The 18,817-nt window shown below is 36.3% G+C and overlaps 9 protein-coding genes across 9 annotated transcripts; 6 read left to right on the top strand and 3 right to left on the bottom strand. All coding sequences in view use genetic code 12, as the record gives it.

Moving 5' to 3' along the window:
* Positions 1–1,052: 1,052 nt before the first annotated feature.
* On the top strand, positions 1,053–2,291 carry ALS6 (Als6p; the record flags this gene model as incomplete). The annotated part of the gene is made up of 1 exon (XM_002547885.1): positions 1,053–2,291. One exon carries the CDS (start codon positions 1,053–1,055, stop codon positions 2,289–2,291), a length of 1,239 nt encoding a protein of 412 aa, XP_002547931.1.
* A 2,584-nt stretch (positions 2,292–4,875) lies between these two features.
* CTRG_02227 (uncharacterized protein) lies at positions 4,876–6,144 on the top strand (the record flags this gene model as incomplete). Its single annotated transcript, XM_002547884.1, has 1 exon — positions 4,876–6,144. One exon carries the CDS (start codon positions 4,876–4,878, stop codon positions 6,142–6,144), a length of 1,269 nt encoding a protein of 422 aa, XP_002547930.1.
* A 1,040-nt stretch (positions 6,145–7,184) lies between these two features.
* On the top strand, positions 7,185–7,775 carry CTRG_02226 (peroxiredoxin; the record flags this gene model as incomplete). Its single annotated transcript, XM_002547883.1, has 1 exon — positions 7,185–7,775. One exon carries the CDS (start codon positions 7,185–7,187, stop codon positions 7,773–7,775), a length of 591 nt encoding a protein of 196 aa, XP_002547929.1.
* A 299-nt stretch (positions 7,776–8,074) lies between these two features.
* On the top strand, positions 8,075–8,623 carry CTRG_02225 (HIT family protein; the record flags this gene model as incomplete). The annotated part of the gene is made up of 1 exon (XM_002547882.1): positions 8,075–8,623. One exon carries the CDS (start codon positions 8,075–8,077, stop codon positions 8,621–8,623), a length of 549 nt encoding a protein of 182 aa, XP_002547928.1.
* Positions 8,624–8,666: 43 nt separating this feature from the next.
* CTRG_02224 (uracil-DNA glycosylase) lies at positions 8,667–9,938 on the bottom strand (the record flags this gene model as incomplete). Its single annotated transcript, XM_002547881.1, has 1 exon — positions 8,667–9,938. The coding sequence occupies one exon, from the start codon at positions 9,936–9,938 to the stop codon at positions 8,667–8,669; it is 1,272 nt and encodes a 423-aa protein (XP_002547927.1).
* Positions 9,939–10,691: 753 nt separating this feature from the next.
* On the bottom strand, positions 10,692–11,888 carry CTRG_02223 (dolichyl-diphosphooligosaccharide--protein glycotransferase; the record flags this gene model as incomplete). The annotated part of the gene is made up of 1 exon (XM_002547880.1): positions 10,692–11,888. The coding sequence occupies one exon, from the start codon at positions 11,886–11,888 to the stop codon at positions 10,692–10,694; it is 1,197 nt and encodes a 398-aa protein (XP_002547926.1).
* Positions 11,889–11,896: 8 nt separating this feature from the next.
* Positions 11,897–13,099, bottom strand: CTRG_02222 (uncharacterized protein; the record flags this gene model as incomplete). The annotated part of the gene is made up of 1 exon (XM_002547879.1): positions 11,897–13,099. One exon carries the CDS (start codon positions 13,097–13,099, stop codon positions 11,897–11,899), a length of 1,203 nt encoding a protein of 400 aa, XP_002547925.1.
* A 554-nt stretch (positions 13,100–13,653) lies between these two features.
* APN1 (DNA-(apurinic or apyrimidinic site) lyase) lies at positions 13,654–14,661 on the top strand (the record flags this gene model as incomplete). Its single annotated transcript, XM_002547878.1, has 1 exon — positions 13,654–14,661. One exon carries the CDS (start codon positions 13,654–13,656, stop codon positions 14,659–14,661), a length of 1,008 nt encoding a protein of 335 aa, XP_002547924.1.
* A 770-nt stretch (positions 14,662–15,431) lies between these two features.
* Positions 15,432–18,539, top strand: CTRG_02220 (FG-nucleoporin; the record flags this gene model as incomplete). The annotated part of the gene is made up of 1 exon (XM_002547877.1): positions 15,432–18,539. The coding sequence occupies one exon, from the start codon at positions 15,432–15,434 to the stop codon at positions 18,537–18,539; it is 3,108 nt and encodes a 1,035-aa protein (XP_002547923.1).
* Between the last annotated feature and the right edge of the window lie 278 nt (positions 18,540–18,817).

The following is an 18,817-nucleotide window of genomic DNA, read 5'->3' as shown; positions in this document are numbered from 1 at the left end:
CTGACGAAGTCAAAAAAAAAAATCACACTAAAAAGAAAAAGCTATATCAAATTTCAATTCCTGACTTTTGTACAAATATTGCATACATTATTGGCAAAAAAGAAAAATGTTGGTAATCTATACATTCATTTTACAAAATACATGCTATTGTGTTCCGTTGCTGCTCGTAAATATGTATACGGAAATTCATTGTACGTCATTTGTCTCAGATGTCATAAAAAAATGATCCCCGGGTAGTATATATCAGAAATAATTATTCCTAGTCTTTGTTGTTATGAGCTTTTCCTTTAGCTATTTTTTTAACTCTATTCAATAATCCCAATTGTATTGTTTCCTTAAAGGAAAATTGATCTATTTTGAGAAGGTTAAATTACCGAAACTAAATTTACTCAAGCTTTTGAGAAATGTTCTAATTAATTTAACTAATTTTCCATTCTTTTACAAATAAAGAAAAAAGATAATCTTCCATAGTTTAAGTTTTATTATGATCTATAATTTGGAAACCTTTTTTTTATATATTGGCATGCAATTTAGTCATGTCCACCTTTTTTTACGTCAATTGAAATAATAGAGTTATGTATAGATTTCATAAATAGGCTATCATTGTAAACTGAAAGAAAAAAAATGAAAACCAAATTATATTGCGAAATTGATAACGATTGGATTACTGCAAAATTTCCAAAATGAACTGAAAAATTTCACAAGAAAATAAAAGGAAGTTGGGTATAACTCCATGTGCCTTTCTCATTGAATAGTGGTTGTTGGATTCTTATTTTTTTTAGTCATAGAAAGGGTATTAATGATTGGCCATCCTTCTCATCACATAGTTTCGTCTTTGTGTCCCTTTCTAGATATTGGAGCACTGCTTTCTTTTATACTAAAAAAGCTTCTTTTTTTTTATAGAAAGGGCTCAATATTTGAAATTTTATGATGAAATGTTTAGATGAGTTCATGGGGGAAAATTTTTTCCAATAGTATATAATTACACAACTTTCACCTTGTCTGGGCAATTGAGAGACGATGTAGCGTTATCATTTATCACCAAAACTATAATGGTTCTCATACAAGCCATTGTGCTATTAATATGGATTCAATTGGTATCTTCAAAAGAGATATCTGGGATTTTTATTGGTTTCGATTCATTAACATGGAATGCTGCTTCGGATTTACCCAGTGCATACCAAGGTCCACAAATTCCTACCTGGACTGCAGAACTAACATGGTTTTTGAATGGAGAATCTGCTGAACCAGGTGATACATTCACATTAATAATGCCATGTGTATTCAAGTTCATTACAAATCAAAACACTGTTGATTTGATTGCTGATGGCACTACTTATGCGACCTGTAATCTCAATTCTGGAGAAGAATTTACTACTTTCTCAAGTTTAAGCTGTACTGTTTCATCTACCTTGACAACATATACCCAAGCTCGTGGTACTTTACATGTTCCTTTGACATTTAATGTGGGTAGTTCGGGAACTTCTGTTTCGTTGACTGATTCTACTTGCTTCAGACCAGGTGTAAACACAGTAACTTTCAGAGATGGAGACAATGAAATTTCAACACAAGCAACTTTTCAAGGTAGTCCAGATGACCCATCACCAGACCGTTATTATCAAAGAGTTATTCCATCCCTTAACAAAGTGTCAAATCTAGTCTATCCTCCTAATTGTCCAAATGGGTATTCTTCCGGTGTTATCAGCTTCTCCTCGAGTGATTCTAATTTCCAACTTGACTGTTCCTCACTTGATGTTGGTATGACAAATCAATTAAATGCATGGAATTTCCCTACTAGTAGAGATTCTTTGTCTTATACAAGGAGTTGTAGTGACAAAAGTATTACTGTTAACTTTCAGAATGTTCCTGCGGGTTCGCGTCCCTACATTAGTGTCCTATCTGCTTTTCTTGGTACCAAAACCTATTCAATTAATTACAATTTGAGATACACTTGCAGTGGTAGTAGATCAAGTTCTGTGACAAAAACTATAAGCTGGGCTCCATATAGAAACAGTTTGGCCGATTCCAATGGGGCAGTGGTCGTGTACACTACCAGCACAGTCACTGCGACAACGACCGGAGTTACAACACTTCCATTCAATCCATCAACAGACAAAACCGAAACTATTCTTGTTCTTGTACCTATTCCTACAACTACCATCACTACTTCATATGTAGGTGTTACTACTTCATACTCCACTATATCTGCACCCATTGGTGGTACTGCTACTGTCATTGTTGACAAACCATACCATTTCTACAACTACAATTTACACAGGATGGACAGGTGAAAGAACCACGACAACAACACTCATTGCGTCGACTGATTCAATAGACACCATTTTAATTGAAACACCGCTTCCAAACCCAACATTGACTACAACAATATATACCAACATTGTCACACCAACCACATTCACAGAAACCGACACTCCAGGTGGCACTGATACTGTTGTCGTTGTTGAGCCAATCAATCCAACAACTACTGTGACTTCATATGGATCTGTTTCAGAAGCTACGACCTACACAGAAACCGACACTCACGGTGGTACTGATACTGTTGTCGTTGTTGAGCCAATCAATCCAACAACTTCTGTGACTTCATATGGATCTGTTTCTATTCCAACCACATTTACAGAAACCGACACTCACGGTGGTACTGATACTGTTGTTGTTGTTGAGCCAATCAATCCAACAACTACTGTGACTTCATATGGATCTGTTTCTATTCCAACCACATTTACAGAAACCGACACTCACGGTGGCACTGATACTGTTGTCGTTGTTGAGCCAATCAATCCAACAACTACTGTGACTTCATATGGATCTGTTTCAGAAGCTACGACCTACACAGAAACTGACACTCACGGTGGCACTGATACTGTTGTCGTTGTTGAGCCAATCAATCCAACAACTACTGTGACTTCATATGGATCTGTTTCTATTCCAACCACATTTACAGAAACCGACACTCACGGTGGCACTGATACTGTTGTCGTTGTTGAGCCAATCAATCCAACAACTACTGTGACTTCATATGGATCTGTTTCAGAAGCTACGACCTACACAGAAACTGACACTCACGGTGGTACTGATACTGTTGTCGTTGTTGAGCCAATCAACCCAACAACTACTGTGACTTCATATGGATCTGTTTCAGAAGCTACGACCTACACAGAAACTGACACTCCAGGTGGCACTGATACTGTTGTTGTTGTTGAGCCAATCAATCCAACCACTACTGTCACTTCATATGGATCTGTTTCTATTCCAACCACATTTACAGAAACTGACACTCACGGTGGCACTGATACTGTTGTCGTTGTTGAGCCAATCAACCCAACCACTACTGTCACTTCATATGGATCTGTTTCTAAAGCTACGACCTACACAGAAACTGACACTCACGGTGGTACTGATACTGTTGTCGTTGTTGAGCCAATCAATCCAACCACTACTGTGACTTCATATGGATCTGTTTCTATTCCAACCACATTTACTGAAACCGACACTCACGGTGGCACTGATACTGTTGTTGTTGTTGAGCCAATCAATCCAACAACTTCTGTGACTTCATATGGATCTGTTTCTATTCCAACCACATTTACAGAAACCGACACTCACGGTGGCACTGATACTGTTGTTGTTGTTGAGCCAATCAATCCAACCACTACTGTGACTTCATATGGATCTGTTTCTATTCCAACCACATTTACAGAAACTGACACTCACGGTGGCACTGATACTGTTGTCGTTGTTGAGCCAATCAACCCAACCACTACTGTCACTTCATATGGATCTGTTTCAGAAGCTACGACCTACACAGAAACTGACACTCACGGTGGTACTGATACTGTTGTCGTTGTTGAGCCAATCAACCCAACCACTACTGTCACTTCATATGGATCTGTTTCAGAAGCTACGACCTACACAGAAACTGACACTCCAGGTGGCACTGATACTGTTGTCGTTGTTGAGCCAATCAACCCAACAACTACTGTGACTTCATATGGATCTGTTTCAGAAGCTACGACCTACACAGAAACTGACACTCCAGGTGGCACTGATACTGTTGTCGTTGTTGAGCCAATCAACCCAACCACTACTGTCACTTCATATGGATCTGTTTCAGAAGCTACGACCTACACAGAAACTGACACTCCAGGTGGCACTGATACTGTTGTCGTTGTTGAGCCAATCAACCCAACCACTACTGTGACTTCATATGGATCTGTTTCAGAAGCTACGACCTACACAGAAACTGACACTCCAGGTGGCACTGATACTGTTGTTGTTGTTGAGCCAATCAATCCAACCACTACTGTCACTTCATATGGATCTGTTTCTATTCCAACCACATTTACAGAAACCGACACTCACGGTGGCACTGATACTGTTGTCGTTGTTGAGCCAATCAATCCAACAACTACTGTGACTTCATATGGATCTGTTTCAGAAGCTACGACCTACACAGAAACTGACACTCACGGTGGTACTGATACTGTTGTTGTTGTTGAGCCAATCAACCCAACCACTACTGTCACTTCATATGGATCTGTTTCAGAAGCTACGACCTACACAGAAACCGACACTCCAGGTGGCACTGATACTGTTGTCGTTGTCGAGCCAATCAACCCAACGACCACCGTCACTTCATATGGATCCGTCTCAGATGATGATACTAGTTCCGCTGGATCTGCTTCGGAGTTGTTGTCGTCTACGGCACGTTACTGGAACTCAACTGTACAATCTCGCTCGGATTCTAGATCTTCTGATCTGTCAATATTGCAACTGACTTCCCTTGTCGGTTTTTACGCAGAAGCTAGTAGTACTTCTGATTCGGTAATCGTTCCTTTGACTTCGCAAGTTTCTAGTATGGAAAGCTTCGCGTTTTGTCGTCGGGATGATAATAATGGTTGTGTGTCAGATTTCCCTGGTCAATCTTTAACAATTTCGTTGTCTGAAGATGCAACTGCTAGTAGTGATGAATATGTAACCGTCAGCCTGTTGTTATCAGAATCAAATTATCAATTAACTTCAACGAAGACATATTCGCCTTCAGATAGCTCAATGGGCTTGGCCACTCTGTGGTCATTGGATACTGAATTGATTGTTTCGTCTAGCATTAATTATCCTACTTCCATCAATAATGACGGTCCAATGTCATTGGATGACCCTGAGAACAGTATGTCTGCTGCCTATAGCTCTTCCTTGTTTTCATTTGTCGTTTCAAGAGCAACAGAAACAGAATCCACTGCATCGAATACTGATTCACGAAGCTCATCTACCTATTCATCTCCTTTGGTGGTATCACCATCTTCATCGTCATCATCACTCGTCGATGATTCTACTTCTGGGTTACAAAGTGATCATGAATCAGAAGCTACTATTGCATACTCAGAGAGTACTACCAGCTCTCCATATAACACTGTCTCCACTTCATCAGATACTTCTGCTATTTTTACGACGTTGCTGGCTACTCTATCATCGAGGTTAATGTCTGAAACTGGTTTCGTTTCTTTTTATCCCGATATACCTACTCCGCTGGTGGAAACTTTGCAGGTTGTTGACACACCGAATACGTTTGAATCTGGGGGAAAGGTTCCTTCTCCAACTAATCCATCTCCGTCATCTCCATCGTCATTAACCTTATCAGAATATACTAGTCAGAGTTCTACAAAATCAAGCATCCCAAGCAGTGCTCCTTTCTTGTGGTCAGTTGAAACCAATTACTTGTCACAAAGTGAAGTAGTCTTTTTGAGAACAACCATTCCAGCACCCTCATTGCCAACTGAGGCATCTTCTACTAGTGAATCTTTCGCTATGTCTAGGTCAATAGCAACTAGTTCTGCTGGTTATAATCCATCTGCTACATGGTCAGAAGCTTTGACGATTAGTGGTTCTACGTTATCTGAGGCTGCTACTGTAAGCTTCTCACTGAATGAACTTACTAATCCTAGTGGTAATACGGTAACTAGCTCTATGGCTAGAAGTGATTTGTCACGAACTACATTAAGTCAACATATTTCAACTTCTTCAATGTCATATTCTGTTGCTATATCAACATATACTGATTCGGGCTCTATTCTTGAATGTTCTAAATGGTTATTCATTTTCTTTTCATTGATTTCATTTATTATTTAGTTTCTTTGGTATTCATTTCACTTACAATTTTTTTTCCTCGTTATGGTTTATTTCTATTTATTTCTTTTTTCTATCCCCTTATTTCGTCGTTGTTGTTTTATTTTGTTGTGTTATTTATTCTTTTTTTTGATTTCTTATATAGTTTTATTGAATTTATGCATTTGAGTCCTTCGTAACACCTTTGTAGACGCGTCTGTTGCCATTATATTTCCCTATTTAGGAAATTGCATCTTACATTTTATCATCCCAATTGATCAACTACATTGTTCGAGAAACGGGACTTGGTGTAACGTGTGTCACCGAAGAAGAGAGGAGCAAAGTTTTGTGCGCCATTCATTATCCTACGGACCAAATATTATTTAACAATGTGGGGGGGCATGGCACATTATGCAATGCTGCTCCTTCTACCCCTTAACACAGACTGATTTCCACAAGAAGACTAACAGTATTCCAAACAATTGGAAAGTCCTTGAATATTACATTTCTTCAAGATAAGATTTGCCTATCAGCTATAAATCTCCACTGATCGGCCACATTCCGAAGAGGTTGTTATAACCAACAAGAGACACTGAAACTTATAGGATTATCATAATAATGTAATCAGCTACAACTTACAGTCTAGACCTGTTTATACAAACCCCGTTACCAGTCAATGGTGACAGTGTTCCATTAATTTCTAAGCGTAACCATTTAATTCGCACTCAATTGGCTGGGTGTGTGTTCCCTCCCCTTATCAATGTAAACGTATTACAAATCAGCGACGAGGACCTAGACTCGCGCGTCCTCGTAATAAATTTTCTCTTAATTACTAAGAGATCATCGAAAAAAATGGCCTGCACACAAACAGAGGAAGAAAACGGGATTGCCACAGTTAGGAAAAGGAAACCGTCGGGAAATCATATGCCAAAATTTCCCAGCGAGTTTGAAATTCTTTATAAAGACAACTTCTTGCCCTCACTTTTTTTTTTCTTTCTTTGTTAATTCTTCCTTTTTCCTTTTTTCTTTTACAACAATTCAATTGATCAATTATTAATAACACAATGGCTCCAGTCGTCCAACAACCAGCTCCATCTTTCAAAAAAACCGCCGTCGTTGATGGTGCTTTCGAAGAAGTCACTTTGGAACAATACAAAGGTAAATGGGTCGTTTTGGCTTTCATCCCATTAGCTTTTACTTTTGTCTGTCCATCCGAAATCATTGCTTACTCTGATGCTGTCAAGAAGTTTGCTGAAAAAGATGCTCAAGTCTTGTTTGCTTCTACTGATTCCGAATACACCTGGTTGGCCTGGACCAATGTCGCTAGAAAAGATGGTGGTATTGGTAAGGTTGACTTCCCAGTCTTGGCTGATACCAACCACACTTTGTCCAAGGACTACGGTGTCTTGATTGAAGAAGAAGGTGTTGCCTTGAGAGGTATTTTCTTGATTGATCCAAAGGGTACCTTGAGACAAATCACCATCAATGACTTGCCAGTCGGTAGATCTGTTGACGAAACCTTGAGATTGTTGGAAGCTTTCCAATTCACTGACAAATACGGTGAAGTTTGTCCAGCTAACTGGCAACCAGGTGCTGAAACTATCAAACCAACCCCAGAAGCTTCTAAGGAATACTTCAACAAGGTCAACAAATAAATAAGCTAGCTTGTTTTTGTTAATGTTATAGATAGTAAGGCTATGTATAGTTGATTTATTTGATATAAATGTATGTATTTAAGTTATTTAAAAATTGAATATTCACTCAATTGACTGTGGTTCGTATATCCCCCTATTTTGTTCGTTCCAAAGGAAGTGGTGTAAAACTGCTCATCTTCTGTGGGGGAGGATAGCATCGGCAACGAGACCAAACAAAGAACATTGAAAAAAAAGAAAAAAGAAATCTGTACAATACAAATCCTTTCTTTCATGACTTGATTCATCAATCCAATTTTACGATGACTACAACAGAGATATTCTTTTACAAGTTCTTGGTGACAAAACAAGTGTTTTTCAAATCAAAATACACATATGCATTAGTTAATCTAAAACCCTTAGTTCCGGGACACGTTTTAGTGGTTCCGTTACGTACAAATATTTTAAGATTTGCTGATTTATCTTCAGAAGAATCCATTGATTATATGAATACACTTCAGTTGATTCACAAGTTTATACAACATATATATAAAGCTGATGCATTGAATATAGCTATTCAAGATGGACCTGAGTCCGGACAATCTGTACCACATTTGCATACCCATATTATACCAAGATACAAAACAGACGGATATGGAGATTCTATTTATACAAAGTTGGAAGTGGAAGATTTGGAAACGCAATATGAAGAGTTTTTCGCTAGGAAAAATTCATACAGAGAAGCATATGAAGATAAAGTAGATAAAGAATTAGCTAAAAGTGATTCAGATAGAGTTCCTCGAGATGAAGCCACCATGGCTAAAGAAGCCAATTGGTTAGCTCAAGAATTGGAAAAGTTTAAAGGAAATTAATTCATTAATAGATTTATCATTGGTTGTATTATTAAATAAATGTCTATTTCACAATATTTCCATCTATTAAACCCCAGTCTATTTTATCCTTTTGGTGTTTCTCCAAAAATTCATTACATTGAAGGAAGACTTTCAGGTTCAAAAATCCACGATAAGCTGACAATGGTGAAGGATGAACTGTTTTCAAAACTAAAAAGTGATCTTTATTAGAAGCCATTTTAAATTTGGCTACTCTTTTCTGAGCTGGCGAACCCCATGCCATAATAACAAGAGCATCATCTTTATGAAATTCCAAAATATTTTTAATCACATTCTCAGTGAATTCTTCCCAACCTTGATTAGCATGACTATTTGCTTTATGAGCTTCTACTGTAAGAACAGCATTAAGCATCAAAACTCCTCTCTTGGCCCATTTGGTAAGATTACCTCCTCCTGGTTGTTTCTTAGGATCTGGTACTTCGAAATTTGGATAATCATTACTTATTGTTTTATAGATATTAACCAATGATGGAGGAGGGCGCGTCGGTTCGAGTACAGAAAATGCCAATCCATGTGCTTGATTCGGTCCATGATATGGATCTTGTCCAATAATTAAACATTTCACATCAGGTAATGGTGTCAATTGTGACCAAGAGTAAATTTGATTAGCAGGTGGATAAATTGTCTTTCCCAGTTGTGATTTCAAAAATTTCTTTAATTTAAGAAAATATGGTTTTGTCAATTCTTTATGAAGAAATGCAAGCCATGTTATATGTAAACTTTCAATCTCTAAACGTAACAATTCTCTTTGCTCGGGATTTAATGAATCTACCCATTTGGATTTATTGAAATTGAATTTTTCACAAAATTTATCATAGTTATCTGGATGATCTTTAACAATACCATTAAATTCTGGAGCAGATACTTCTTCATCAGATTTTGTTTGATTCTTTATATCCTGTGGTTTTTCTTCTTTTGACACTTCATCTACTACCTTCTCATCTTTTGACACCTCATCTACTAATTTTTCATCTTTTGACACTTCATCTACTGCTTTCTCATCTTTTAGTTCTTTTTCCTCTGATTTCTCGATCTGTTCCTTAGCAATAGTTTGTTTACCATTCAGAATATCTTTCTTCTTCTCAGTAGGTTTTCTTATCTTTGACTTTTGGATTTTTGTTTTTTTGGCCTTTGATACATCTTTACTGAAAAAATCAGTAATTAGAATACGTTTTGACATTTTGTACAGCGAATTGGATATGCTTCTTCTATAAATAATGTTAACTCTTGTAATAAATGAAATAGTTGAATATGAGCCTCGTCGAAGCATTGACATATATGAAATGAAAAATTAGTAAATAACTTGCCAGTCATTATCGCGTACTTCAAGTTTTTTTTTTAGTGCGTGTGGTATACCAAGAGCATCACTAGGAGACGCGTCTGATTAGAACACCTCCATGATAAGACGCTATATTAATTAATCATAAAAGTATCCGAAATATATGTTCACTATGACAACGTCAGCATTATATTTGAAAATAAGTATTATTTAAGTAAATTTTCGGTGGTTGAATGTTTTTGTTTAATTTCAATCATATTTTGCAAAAAAATATGGGGAAATTGTACTGAAGAATCTGATCAATAATAATGACATTAAATGACAGAACATTAACCACGTAATAAATACACAAAAAATTACCAAACTTATATATTAATACCTTATACTTATCAATATCATTGATAATTATAATGAGACCGAGTTTTGCAAATTTTTATGGTAAATTAAGCTCATTAACCCGAAGTACAACTCTTGAGACACATTCAATCCATCAAAAACTATCACTCAAAAAATTTATAAGCATATTTCAACTATCTCAGTAGAATGAGTAAATATCTTTCTAATGATTACATTAGTTTTCTTTTGTATGAAAATTCATTGTGATATTAATATCTTGAAATTTAATTAATAAGTTCACCAAAGTCACGTGACCAAAATTATTCCTAGTATCATTGATCTTATGTTTTGTGAAACCTAAATTCATGTTGTATTCTTTGTGTATATTTATAATGCAAAACTATATATCAGTATCTAGAATAATTTGGTGAAATGATAAGGATATCCATGGTCTTTTCTAAGGACAATGCTGGTTAAAGAACTATACAACAAGTATAATACAACTGCATTGATCAATACCAATAGGGATTTAATGTATGCATTTTTAATTAAGCTTTTTTCATTGACATTATAACTTCCAATGTAAGTCAACAGTAATACTGCTGCTGCCAACAGAGCATAATTAGCAGCCACAAGGAAAGTTTCAATACCAAATTGATAATGTTGACCACCACTAATTACAACCAAACCACCTTTATCATCCTTTGCAATAAAAGGAACTGCATTTTGAATAGTATATTGATATCCACAAGTGAATAAAAGAACAACAGCGATGGCGAGTAAACTTACAATTGTTTTCTTCTTGGTACCTGTAAGTTTACTTGGACCTTTCTTTCTAATTATCACAATTACAGAAAATGTAATGATAAAAGTTTTAACAAATTTAAATAATGGATTTTGTTCTCTAATTAAAATTGATCTTTGTAAATGATCAGTTAAAAATTTACCAAATTCTAAAGCTTGTTCATCTCTAGAAACTTGAGGAACTTTGAATTGAAGATGAGCATCTTCAAATATTTTATTTGGATTTCCATACTCTGCTGATAAATTAGGAGCAATTAACCAAATATGTGGAACAGTTTGTAATCCAACCATGCCAAAAATTTTCCCATTTTTAGGATCATTCAAATCAATATTAATAAAAGTCAATAAATGAGAATCCAAATAATCCTGAAACCAAGATTTTGAAACTAAAGAAATAAATTCATAAACATTTGAACATTGACTACAACCATGGGATGGATCAGTGGAAGTAAATATTAGAACTGTGTAATAATCCCTTGGACCATCAAGAATAGAAAGATCACTGTTGTGAATGTCGATAATGAAATTTTCACTTTCTTTAGCCAATTCAGTTAATTTGACGGCATTTGGTGACGCACATAATGAAAACGGAAGTAATAGCAAATATGCTAAAACTAATTGAATTAAATGCATCGGGTTTGTTGGACGATACTCTAATTCAATGTGTTGTTTTGTCGGTGGTTTCTTTCTTTCTTTCTTTTTTTTTTTTTTCGTTTCAGTAAACATTTGTTCACTCGTGTTCTCCTTCGATATTATCCGCGATGCTGAAATTAATACGGCATTAGGTCTATATTGTCTATAAAACATGTTACTGTCTAGTCATCTTCTACAAAATCCTCTTCTTCATCTCTGTTTATAATAAGGAAACCAATGGTGACGATTGAAGCTCCAAATATATACAACATGTTCAATTCGAATTCTTTGAAAACCCAGTCACCGACCATGGCTAATGGAATTGTCATTGATAACCCAACAGTTACTGTCAACGGACTAGTTAATAATACAGCGTTACACCAGCAGAAATCACTGACAAATGTAATGGCAGCGTTGGAAAAAATAAGCCAGGTCACACTGGATGTAGGTGGAGCTTCAAATTTTTCAATTTCAAGATAATGTAATGCAATCAATAATGGCCATAAAAAGACTAAACAGAATAACCCAACAAATCCAAAGAATAAATGGGTATTCAAATTTCTTTCTTTCTTTGAGTTTGGAACAGTAATCTTAAGTTTCAAAAGAATGGTGTACACACCATAAAGTAAAGCCCCAGATAAAGCAAGGATATTACCCCAGAATATAATCCAAGCAGACTTATCATTATTTGGATTATTTTCATCTGTGTCAGCTTTGGTAACAATCATGACCCCGGCAAAACTCAAAAGGATACCCATTATTTTGTTTTGGTTGATTCTTTCAACGGCTGCCATGAATCCAATAATCAAAGTGAAGAAAGATGATGTAGAAGATAAAATTGTTTGTGAAGCTACTGATGTATAGGATAATGAAGCATTTGTAACAAAATTTGCAGAAAACCACAATACAATAAATTGAAAAGATAATTTTGCTGTTTCATAAATATTAACATTCAAATCCTCTTGAGGTATACTTGAATCACTAACTTCCAATGTTTGATCTTCTAAATCATTTAAACTATCTCCTGAACCATAATTGCGAATCAATGGCTGTTCGGTCTTATCAACGAGCTTGCTGTAATGATATTCTTCAAGAAACTTATCCCAAAATTGGGCCAAAGATAACTTTTCAATTCTCAAGTAAGGGATCAAGTAAAAACAAAAACAACTAGTGTTTATATAAGTGATCAAGAATGGTTTTCTATAAGTATCACCTTCAACGACTGCATTCACTAGGAAACTGGACAGCACCCAAAATATCACAACCGCAGCAAGGTTTATTAGTCCAAGAATCCATTTTTGTCTAGGATGTAGTGTATTATCTGGTATGAAAAATGCACGGAAATATTTCAATATCGATAGTCTTATATTGGTAGCAGTTGACATGGGTGATGATAATAATGGCAATGAATTGTGTTTTTAAAACAAGAATGGGAGTCAGAGTATTAGAAGAAGTAAGGATAGAAAGAAAAAACTGTGGATCTTTAGATGGGATTTTCTTTTGATGCCAAACGAGTCAAACAAAAAATAAAAATAAAATCTCTTCCCACTGATAAACGAAACAGGAAAGAGAAAAATTTTCTTTGCTTTTCTTTTCTTTACGTTACTAATTTTTTTTTTTGGGTCCGTGCTATGCTGCGCTGTGCTGTGCTGTGCGCCGAACGGAACGTGCGTTTTGGCCCCGAACAAACTCGTACAGTGATGAAATGAGAAAGAAGAAAGAGAAATGAAAATTTCGTCATCACCACACGCGATTCCAAAATCAAGTTTTTGTCATCATCAACTATGCCGCCTAAAGTGTATGTCGTTTTTCTTTTACATTAGATATAGATATCTTGATAAGTTAATCTAACTAACATGATGCCAATAGAAAAGTAGAAAAATCATTCAAATATTCAAGAAGCTCAACTAGTAATTTCAAGTTTGGTGCCCATGTTGGAATGGCGGGAGGTATTTCAAATGCTGTGACCAATGCTATGGATATTGGCGCTAATAGTTTTGCATTATTCCTTAAATCACCAAGAAAATGGGAATCGCCTCCGATTAAACCAGAAGAAGTGAAAAAATTTCACGAATTATGTGAAAAACACAAGTACAATCCAAGAACTGACATTTTACCCCACGGTTCGTATTTACTAAATTTGGGTAATCCTGATCCAGAAAAGGAAGAAAAAGCATATGGTGCATTCTTGGATGACTTGAAAAGATGTGAATTGTTAAATATTGGGTTGTATAATTTCCATCCTGGTTCCAGTTTAGATAGTGATCATAGAGAAGCGTTAGAACGTTTGGCCAAGAATATCAATCGTGCTATAGAGGAAACCGAGTTTGTTAAAATTGTTATTGAAAATATGTCAGGTCGTGGTAATTTGATTGGGAACAATTTACAAGATATTAAGGACGTTATTGACATGGTGGAGAATAAATCAAGAGTGGGTGTTTGCTTAGATACTTGTCATTCCTTTGCTTCTGGTTATGATATTTCCGATGAGGACAAATTTTATAAATTTTTAAAGCATTTCGATGATATAATTGGTGCTGAGTATTTATCAGCAATCCATTTGAACGACTCAAAATCTCCATTGAATTCCAGTCGTGATTTACATCAAAAACTTGGGTATGGTTTCTTGGGATTGGAAGTTTTCAGAGTTATTGCCAATTGTGAAAGATTGAAAAACATTCCTATTATTTTAGAGACTCCTGTTGAAAAAGATGATTCTGTATATGGCGAAGAAATCAAATTATTGGAATGGTTAGAAGGTAGAAAAGTTGATGATGAAGAGTTTATTGCTAAAAAAGAAGAACTTTCCAAATTGGGTAGCAAAGAACGTGCTGAACATTTGAAACAATTTGAATCCAAGGTTGCCAAAACACAGAAGAAGGACAATAAGAAGAAACGTTCATCTGATGGCAACGATATTACAAGTATGATTAAGAAAAAGAAGTAAACTAGTAGATATATTTTTTATACTGATACACGACTTTGGTTTAAGAGACCACCATTGATCCCACCATACTCTTAAATGTTCCGCGGTTTATTCATATTATGGTTTATTATATATTTGATGGTAAGAACTGGATATGGAGACATGGCGGAATACTATTCCTAGAATTATTTTGTTCCTGGTTGAATTGTGGATTTGTAGAGATAGGAAACGTGACACCAAACTTTAATTATTCAATTTACACGACTATCAATGGTAATCCAAAAGTCGATAATAATTTGCTGCTACTATTTGAATCAATTGAATTAGTCAAACTATAAACTGGAGAATTATTTTTATGTGAAAAGGTATTCAAAGTATAAAGAAACTAGGAGATTGTAATATAAATAACATCTTTAGTGGATTATCTATTTGATTCTTGGAAATCACGCATTCTAAAAGTATGTTTTGAAAATACAATTTATGGTAAGTGATAAATTGAAATTTCCATTGAACAAGATCATACACTGGACAACTGTATTAAATACATCTTGAAACTAAAATAATCAGCACAAACAACGGTTTCAATAATTGTGTATATATCCAAACACGAGTGTTTGGTAGTGCGATTTGTTCACATTGGGAGAGAAAAATCTTTCTCAGCGTAAAGAAGAGAAGAAGAAAAAGAAGAAGAAGAAGAAGAAAAAAAAAAAACAGTCTGTATAGGAGAATCACTGTAACTTGATAGTTGATTATCATTAAATCACATAAATACCAAATCATCAATCATTCAAATGTTTGGAGGATCTTCGACTGGATTTGGAGGATTTGGATCTAATTCAACAACAACCAATTCGCCTTTCGGCGGAGTTGGTGCTTCATCGACCAATACTGGAACATCACCATTTGGTGCTTCAAACACATCAACAAGTGGGGGTATCTTTGGTAATGCAGGCAATTCTTCTACAGGTTTTGGTAATACTAGTGCATTTGGATCTAATACCAATACCAATACCACTCTGGCGTTTGGAAGTAACACTGGTGGTGGCCTTTTTGGATCGTCTAATAACAATGCATCATCATCACCATTTGGCCAACAAAATCAACAACAACAACAAAATTCTGCATTTGGTACAGCAAACAATACCACATCAGCATTTGGATCATCCAATACCGGTGGTGGCTTATTTGGAAGTAAACCAGCAACTTCTACTTTTGGAGGATTTGGTGCAGCTGGAGGAAATACTTCATCACCTTTTGGTGCATCAACCACAAACGCCTTTGGTGGAAGTGCAGCATCTGATCCAAATACCAACAATGGTACTGCTGTAAAACCATTCAGTGCTTATACTGAAAAGGATTCTGCTAATATGACCAATATTTTCCAAAACATTTGTTGTATGCCAGAATATAAAAATTTTTCTTTTGAAGAATTGAGATTGAAAGATTATGAACAAGGAAGAAGATTCCCACCTGCCGGTGCTAATGCTAGTACTGGATTTGGTAATACAGCCGGTGCTTCTACTGGAGGATTTGGATTTGGTTCATCAGGAAACACTGGTTTTGGTGGAACTTCAGGAACCTCGCCATTTGGAGGGGCTTCCAATACCGCTGGTGGTTCTGCATTTGGCTCTGCATTTGGTAGTAAACCAGCTGGTGCTTCACCATTTGGTGGTGCTTCAACTACTACTGGTGGTGCATTTGGGGCTAATAACCAAAATCAATCACCATTTGGTTCAAGTAACACTGGAAATGCTTTTGGTGGAGGTGCGACCAGCACTTTTGGTAGCTCAGGTACTAGTGCGTTTGGTAAACCTTCCACTGGTTTTGGTGCTTCAACAGGAGGGGCATTTGGATCATCTAACACCGGTGGTGGATTATTTGGTAGTGGAGGGGGCAATACAACCGGTGGTGCCTTTGGACAACAATCTTCTGGATTTGGCGCTGGTAACAATAACAATTCCCCATTTGGACAAAGCAATACTGGTGCATTTGGTGCTGCTAACAATAATTCACCATTTGGTCAACAAAATCAACAACAGCAACAAAGTGGTGGTGGGTTATTTGGAGGTTCAGGTGGTAATACCGCATTTGGATCTAATACTGGTGGATCTGCATTTGGAGGTGGTACCGGATTTGGATCAGGTACAAGTACATTTGGACAACAGAACAATACTGCATTTGGTGCTAATAAACCAGCAACAGGGTTTGGTTCAACTACATCAGGGGGTTTATTTGGTCAACAAAGTGGTGCCTCAAATACTGGTGGTTTATTTGGACAACAAAATCAAAATCAAAATCAACAGCAACAAGGTGGGGGATTATTTGGTGCTAAACCAACAGGAACCTCGATGTTTGGCCAAAGCAATGCCAATACAGGAGGTATTTTTGGTCAACAAAACCAACAACAACCACAACAAAGTGGAGGATTATTCGGTAGCAAACCTGCTACAGGAGGATTATTTGGAGGCCAACAGGCTAATCAACAACAATCAGGAGGATTATTTGGTCAACAAAATCAACAACAACAACAAGCTGGAGGGGGTTTGTTTGGAGCTAAACCAGCTACAGGTGGTGCTACAGGTGGGGGTTTATTTGGAGCCAAACCAGCCACTGGAGGTTTGTTTGGGGGACAACAAAACCAACAACAGCCACAACAAGGTGGTGGGTTGTTTGGAGCTAAACCAGCAACTACTTTAGGTGGAGGTACAACTAGCGGTGGATTGTTTGGTAATACCCAGCAACAATCTACAACCGGTGGTGGATTATTTGGAGGTGGTGCATCATCTACCTTAGGAGGATCTTCTACTACTGGAGGTGGGTTATTTGGTGCTAAACCTGCTACAACTTTTGGAAGTGGTGGTGCTACAGGAGGTGGTTTATTTGGAGGTGCTACTACATTACAACAACCTCAACAAGTACAACAAACATTGGCCAATATTAATTCTCAAAACCCATACGGTAACAATCCGCTTTTCCAATCAATTACTGGCGGCTCAACACAAGCACAACAAACCAACAATGTCCCACAAGCTAAATTAATTAGAGCAGCTACACCAGTAAAGAAGTCTGTTACATTGGGTAGCACATCACAAAAGATCACCCCATTATTCAAGGTTAGTGCATTACCATCAAAGAAGCCCATCGAAACAGTTCAAGATGAAGTTTTTAAGAAGAAAACAGATAGTTTATTTTCTAGTGCTACTGACCAAGCCATTATCAGCAGTGAAATTTTCAAACCAAAGGAAAGTTTTAAGAATTTGGTATTGGATAAATCCAATGCTCCTACTGGGTTATTGCCAAACCAACCATATAGTCCAAGTAAACCAGTTACTTTTGTTTTAGATAAATCAGAAAGACCAGAAATTGCATTGTCATCTACTCCTGAAGCAGTTTCTAGAGAAGAGAAGGAAATTATTAAAGAACAAACTCCAGACGGAGTTAAAGACGTTGAAGAAGTTGTTAATAAGGAAGGTTACTGGATGTCACCATCAATTTCAGAATTGAAGAAGAAATCACTTGTTGAATTGAAATCAATCAAAGGTTTGAAAATAGGAAGAAAGAATTATGGTGAATTAGAATTTATTGAACCAGTTGATTTATCATCAATGGTTAATTTTGAAGATATTTTAGGTAAATTGATTATATTTTGCGATCACAATTGTATTATATACCCTGATGATAATAAACCTAAACCAGGAGAAGGATTGAATTTACCAGCCAAAATTACATTGGAGGGATGTTATCCAACTAATAGAGCAGACAAATTACCAATAGTTGATCCAAAGAGTGAAGCTGTTAAAGCTCATGTTGAAGTATTGAAAACTATGGAAGGTATGAAATTTATTAGTTATGATCCTACAAATGGTAATTGGACTTTTGAAGTTAAAGAAGTTGATTAAGGGAGGTATTCCTAAGTGGAATGATATCCATTAAATATAAATAAGAAGTGTATAGAGAGATATTCACTTTGTATAATAGTATTGTTAGTATAATTATTTTTTTTTATTCATAAGTTTTGCATATTGCCATTTGAATTGTAGTACCGAGCACGTGAACCGTTGGTAGTTATTTTGTGTTTGATTTGATGTCATACTAACATTTCCACATCATCACCACGGCGCGTTCCATGAGAATTTCTTCATTTCCCCTCCTGTTACGTTACTTACACAGAATTGAA

This window comes from Candida tropicalis (assembly GCF_000006335.3).
Source record: "Candida tropicalis MYA-3404 genomic scaffold supercont3.3, whole genome shotgun sequence".
NCBI classification, from domain to species: Eukaryota; Fungi; Ascomycota; class Pichiomycetes; order Serinales; family Debaryomycetaceae; genus Candida; species Candida tropicalis.
The sequence above is the reverse complement of the archived record's forward strand: the minus strand, read 5'-3'. Positions and strand labels throughout refer to the sequence as shown.